Raw genomic sequence first — 7149 nt, forward strand, 5'->3', positions numbered from 1 at the left:
ACATCCCCCCCCCCTCCCATACAAGCGGCAAGATGTCATAACCTCCTGATACACACCATCGCTGGCCAACCATAGCCAAGTTTCAATACGTGTCTTGGATTAAGTGGAAAAGGCTGGTAAAACAAAGCCAGTTTACTGAGACATATAAAACAGGTCACCGTAAGACAATGAGAAACTAAGGTCTCTACAACCGATACTCTAGTAACAACAAGGAGCTTAAACACAGCTCTCGTGATCATTAACAAGCATTACTTGTACACACTTGGGACTGGCAGACACCAGGCTCCCACCCGGCACAGCGGTACACTTGGGACTGGCAGACACCAGGCTCCCACCCGGCACAGCGGTACACTTGGGACTGGCAGACACCAGGCTCCCACCCGGCACAGCGGTACACTTGGGACTAGCAGACACCAGGCTCCCACCCGGCACAGCGGTACACTTGGGACTAGCAGACACCAGGCTCCCACCCGGCACAGCGGTACACTTGGGACTAGCAGACACCAGGCTCCCACCCGGCACAGCGGTACACTTGGGACTGGCAGACACCAGGCTCCCACCCGGCACAGTGGTACACTTGGGACTGGCAGACACCAGGCTCCCACCCGGCACAGCGGTACACTTGGGACTGGCAGACACCAGGCTCCCACCCGGCACAGCGGTACACTTGGGACTGGCAGACACCAGGCTCCCACCCGGCACAGTGGTACACTTGGGACTAGCAGACACCAGGCTCCCACACGGCACAGTGGTACACTTGGGACTGGCAGACACCAGGCTCCCACCCGGCACAGCGGTACACTTGGGACTGGCAGACACCAGGCTCCCACCCGGCACAGTGGTACACTTGGGACTGGCAGACACCAGGTTCCCACCCGGCACAGCGGTACACTTGGGACTGGCAGACACCAGGCTCCCACCCGGCACAGCGGTACACTTGGGACTGGCAGACACCAGGCTCCCACCCGGCACAGCGGTACACTTGGGACTGGCAGACACCAGGCTCCCACCCGGCACAGTGGTACACTTGGGACTAGCAGACACCAGGCTCCCACCCGGCACAGTGGTACACTTGGGACTGGCAGACACCAGGCTCCCACCCGGCACAGCGGTACACTTGGGACTGGCAGACACCAGGCTCCCACCCGGCACAGTGGTACACTTGGGACTGGCAGACACCAGGCTCCCACCCGGCACAGTGGTACACTTGGGACTGGCAGACACCAGGCTCCCACCCGGCACAGTGGTACACTTGGGACTGGCAGACACCAGGCTCCCACCCGGCACAGTGGTACACTTGGGACTAGCAGACACCAGGCTCCCACCCGGCACAGCGGTACACTTGGGACTGGCAGACACCAGGCTCCCACCCGGCACAGTGGTACACTTGGGACTGGCAGACACCAGGCTCCCACCCGGCACAGTGGTACACTTGGGACTAGCAGACACCAGGCTCCCACCCGGCACAGTGGTACACTTGGGACTGGCAGACACCAGGCTCCCACCCGGCACAGTGGTACACTTGGGACTGGCAGACACCAGGCTCCCACCCGGCACAGCGGTACACTTGGGACTGGCAGACACCAGGCTCCCACCCGGCACAGTGGTACACTTGGGACTGGCAGACACCAGGCTCCCACCCGGCACAGCGGTACACTTGGGACTGGCAGACACCAGGCTCCCACCCGGCACAGCGGTACACTTGGGACTGGCAGACACCAGGCTCCCACCCGGCACAGTGGTACACTTGGGACTAGCAGACACCAGGCTCCCACCCGGCACAGTGGTACACTTGGGACTGGCAGACACCAGGCTCCCACCCGGCACAGTGGTACACTTGGGACTGGCAGACACCAGGCTCCCACCCAGCACAGTGGTACACTTGGGACTGGCAGACACCAGGCTCCCACCCGGCACAGCGGTACGCTTGGGACTGGCAGACACCAGGCTCCCACCCGGCACAGCGGTACACTTGGGACTGGCAGACACCAGGCTCCCACCCGGCACAGTGGTACACTTGGGACTGGCAGACACCAGGCTCCCACCCGGCACAGTGGTACACTAGGGACTGGCAGACACCAGGCTCCCACCCGGCACAGTGGTCCACTTGGGACTAGCAGACACCAGGCTCCCACCCGGCACAGTGGTACACTTGGGACTGGCAGACACCAGGCTCCCACCCGGCATAGTGGTACACTTGGGACTGGCAGACACCAGGCTCCCACCCGGCACAGCGGTACGCTTGGGACTGGCAGACACCAGGCTCCCACCCGGCACAGTGGTACACTTGGGACTGGCAGACACCAGGCTCCCACCCGGCACAGTGGTACACTTGGGACTGGCAGACACCAGGCTCCCACCCGGCACAGCGGTACACTTGGGACTGGCAGACACCAGGCTCCCACCCGGCACAGTGGTACACTTGGGACTGGCAGACACCAGGCTCCCACCCGGCACAGCGGTACACTTGGGACTGGCAGACACCAGGCTCCCACCCGGCACAGTGGTACACTTGGGACTGGCAGACACCAGGCTCCCACCCGGCACAGCGGTACACTTGGGACTGGCAGACACCAGGCTCCCACCCGGCACAGTGGTACACTGACCCAAGTAACAGGTTGGTGGTGTCATACAATATTAAGTAGACTAAGTAGCGGGTGAGGCACCAGTAGCGGGTGAGGCACCAGTAGCGGGTGAGGCACCAGTAGCGGGTGAGGCACCAGTAGCGGGTGAGGCACCAGTAGCGGGTGAGGCACCAGTAGCGGGTGAGGCACCAGTAGCGGGTGAGGCACCAGTAGCGGGTGAGGCACCAGTAGCATCCTACACCACCATAACAAGCACCTATGACCCTCAGACGCCCACGTCACACAGAAGCAGCACCACCTGGCATAACTGACGTACCTCGGTAGCCTCATCCACTATAAGAACAGCATTACTTTTATATATACATTACTAAACCATAAGCAACAAAATACAACACAACTCAAGAGCTGGAGGTCCCACGTCCGGCTCTCTGGGGAGTCAGGAGGGTCGTGCTGGCCGGGGGCCGAGCCGGCACAGAACGACTTTGTTACCAACATGGCAAGTCACCCTAACTTCCCTCCTTCACATATCAGAAGCTCAAAACCCAAGTATTTATTCTAATTCATACAATACCTAAGTATCTATGTAAAATAAAATGTAAATGTTCGTTTGTTCATAACCGCAAATCTCCGAAAGTTCTTCACCGAAAAAGGCCATGACGAGGATTCGAACCTACGGCCGAGAGCACCCCAGACGCTGCCTTAATCGCAACCCGTCCTCGACTCAAGTCCATTACATTCAGCGGTCAACCCCACAGACGCATTCATAAATTTTTACATGCTGTTCATTCAAAACGGGAATTTTCTCAAGTATAAATTAATATTATAATATTATTATATATTAGCATATTGTGTATATATAGGCATAGGTTAGGTTAGGTTAGGTGTTTAGGTTCTGTTGGCGATTATTTGTATTTGTAGTACGTGGGTGAAGCATTTATAGCGTTGTGATTCGAACAAAATTCGTCAGTGAAGCACTTGTTCCGGATATGTTCGAACGTCAGCAGTTGTGAGTCGTGTGTAAACCGCTTTTCATTCATAAACAGTTGGTTTGGCGGGTGCATGGAATCACTTTTGGATCTTTGTTTGGAGGCCGGGCTGCTTAATCGACTGAGTTCGTTCGAATCGTAGGGTTCGAATCCTCGTCACGGCCCTTGTGGATTTGTTCATTTGATGCGTCACGCTATTGTGATTTCTGTGTGTTCTTCGCCGACTGCTTTGAAATTTTGACACATCGCTCCATTCGCATCCGATCGAGTTTTTATATACCTACTATATAGATGTCACGTCTGTGACGGGGAAAAACAAGTTTAAAGAAAAAAACTGTTTTTCATGTGATAGAAATCTTCGAAACCTCTTTACCGATTGCTTTGCAATTTTGACACAACGTTGCATTCGAATATGCGCGTGTTTTTATATACCTACTATATAGATGCCACCACCCCTGTGACAGGTAAAAACATGCGTTTTTGAAAAATAGCGCCATCTGTTGCACATAAGACCAACACACGCTATACTAAATATGTTATGATTCAATTTCAATGTTTCCGATTTCATTGATAAATTTAATTTTCATAAATTTCGATTTATTTTCATTTTGATTGAATTATTTTGTGTGACATTGCGTTGGAACAGAGCTGTGTTGTTTACCATACCGTTCATTTCCTGAGTATAGTTTACTTTGTTATTTTTTTCATTATTTTTCATTTCGTTTTTTTGAACTGTTTTTCTTATTCTTCAGTGATGGGAACAGCTGGAGCCAGATTCAGGAAGCAGTTACACAAGTACTTACGAACGTCTTCATCGTTCCTCAATCTTTGACGGCTTTGGTTACATTTGTTAAACAGTTTACAAGCATGAAAACTGGCCAATCAACTGTTGTTATTGTTATAAACAGCCTCCTGGTGCTTCGGAGGTCATTAACTGTGTAATAATTGTAAACAAAGCCACCGAAGATTGAGAAAAGATGTACAGGATCGTAAGTGTTTGCGTAACTTCTTCGTGAATCTGGTCCCAGATCATTTAATGTTCCCAATTTTCTGATGGGGACATCAGATCATTTGATCATCAGACGAGGGAGTGGGGAATGGTGGGGAGGACGAGGGAGGGGGGAATGGTGGGGAAGACTGGGAGACAGGGGAAGGTTGCTGAGCCACAGCAAGGCGTGGCCGGGTACAGCTATTATACAATATTCCCCACAGGAGAGTACAAATCAAAACTCGGTATACAAGAATATTTCACGATATATGCTGACTCACGTAAAGACTATGACACACCTGGTAATACAGGCTGGAGACGGTTCACCAGAGGGGGGGTCATGGGGGGAGGGGGGGTCCTAAGGGGAGGGGGGTCCTGGGGGGAGGGGGGGATATGGGGGGTTGCCAGCAGTTACTGGCAGAACATTACACCTACGTTGTTTAAGACTTAGATCACAGTATATCCACTAGTCATACCTCAGGAATATATATAAATCTACATAATAATATATACACTATATCATACTACCACTGTACACTATATCATACTACCACCAGCATGTCCTATATAACATTGCAATATTTAGACAGGTTGTGGTAGTTATATGAAACACGACCTTAACCTTCTGCCATGAACTACTGTATTTCCAAAAGGAGATTACAGGTACAATATTAATGGTAATATTAGACTCATCAACTAATGCTTTACTGTACAGTTTGACCCCATCATACACATAATCACACTGGTGTATGTGTGGTCATAACACGAGACTAAAGAAAACAGAGGGGGCATACACAGAAAGTGACAAGGAAATCTGCGAGGCACTGACTGCCAGGTTCCATGGAGTGTTCACAACTGAGCCTGAGCAGCTCCCATTGTTAGAAGAGATTACCCTAGATGAAAGACTAACAGATATAGAGGTGACAGCAGAGGAGGTAATGAAACAGTTGACAACACTGGATGCAACCTTTTGGAATTCTATGATAAAATAACAAGAATAAGGCAGGACAGAGAAGGTTGGGCAGACTGCATATTTCTGGACTAACAAAAGGCCTTTGATACAGTACCGCACATGAGACTGCTACACCAACTTGAGAGGCAGGCAGGAGTAAGGGGAAAGGTCCTAGCATGGGTAAGGAACTACCTAACAGGAAGGAGCCAGAGAGTAATGGTAAGGGGCGAGAAGTCGGACTAGCGAGCAGTAACGAGTGGAGTACCTCAAGGATTGGTGCTGGGACCAATTCTATTTCTAATTTACGTTAATGACATGTTTACAGGAGTAGAGTCCTACATGTCGATGTTCGCGGATGACGCAAAGTTGATTAGAAGAGTTGTGACAGATGAGGATTGCAGGATCCTCCAGGAGGACCTAAACAGGTTACAGAGATGGTCAGAGAAATGGCTACTGGAGTTCAACACAAGCAAATGTAAAGTTATGGAAATGGGTCTAGGAGACCAAAGGGACATTACACAATGAAGGGGAACTGCCTACTTGTGACGACGCGAGAAAGGGACCTCGATATACAGGTGTCAGCCAGGGTGGACATATAGGTGACAGCCAGGGTGGACATATAGGTGACAGCCAGGGTGGACATATAGGTGACAGCCAGGGTGGACATATAGGTGACAGCCAGGATGGACATACAGGTGTCACCCTGTGAACCCTTGCAGTTTCTACTGTGCACACCATGCAAGCCATATTGGTCAGCTTCCTCACTGTTACACTTGCATTCATTCTGCACTGGAGCAGCAAGGCGGAAGACGATGTCTGAGCTTTGACGTGTGTCTGAGGCAGACATGGCAACTGCTCCAGCGAGGTCCCCTGCTTGGGGAGCAACCACAGCCTTTCAGGCGGTGCCAGCTCCCCGGGCAGCCGAGGCCTCCACCGCTTACTCCGCTGGTGACAGAGCAACACATTGCGAGGCCTTAGCTATTTCCACCGCCAATGCATTTTAAAGACCTTAAACAATCATGAAACAGAAGGGCAGACAATTAGTGAACAGTCACGAGCCGCCATCGGGTAATTAGTGTGGGTTGGTATTCATTAGCCGAGTAAATTTGTCCGGGGTGTCACAGTAGGTCAATATGTGGCAATATTGGCCCTCCCTCCGGGGTCACAAATATTTACGCTCGCAGCCCCAAATATATGTGAATTTTAGTGAGATAATTGTCGATGTTCTTGACCAAGTGAAGAGGATCATTGGGAATATTAGAGAAGATTCGAACTACGGTCATGCATCTCACTCTGTTCTCATGTTTGATGAAGTGCTTATATATATCTCATATTAGATACTACAAGTTAATATCGATATAGTTCCACATATAGGTGTGGGAAGCATACACACACACACACATATATATATATATATATATATATATATATATATATATATATATATATATATATATATATATATATATATATATATATATATATATTTTGTGGCTATATGTGGGGTGTAGTATAGTTGTATGTATGTATTGTGGTTGTATGTGGGTGTATTGTGGTTGTATGTGGATGTAGTATACTTGTATGTGTGTATAATGGCTGTAAGTAGGAGTAGTAGAATTGTATGAGGGTGTATTGTGG

General features: G+C 50.5%; 1 protein-coding gene across 1 annotated transcript; it reads right to left on the bottom strand.

Annotated features, from left to right (window-relative positions):
- Positions 1-216: 216 nt before the first annotated feature.
- Positions 217-6358, bottom strand: LOC138351169 (uncharacterized). The gene is made up of 4 exons (XM_069302808.1): positions 6052-6358; positions 2902-2918; positions 2108-2601; positions 217-2023 (listed from the first exon to the last, which is right to left on the bottom strand). The coding sequence occupies exons 1-4, from the start codon at positions 6356-6358 to the stop codon at positions 217-219; spliced, it is 2625 nt and encodes an 874-aa protein (XP_069158909.1).
- Positions 6359-7149: the final 791 nt, after the last annotated feature.

This window comes from Procambarus clarkii, chromosome 48 (assembly GCF_040958095.1).
Source record: "Procambarus clarkii isolate CNS0578487 chromosome 48, FALCON_Pclarkii_2.0, whole genome shotgun sequence".
NCBI lineage: Eukaryota > Metazoa > Arthropoda > Malacostraca > Decapoda > Cambaridae > Procambarus > Procambarus clarkii.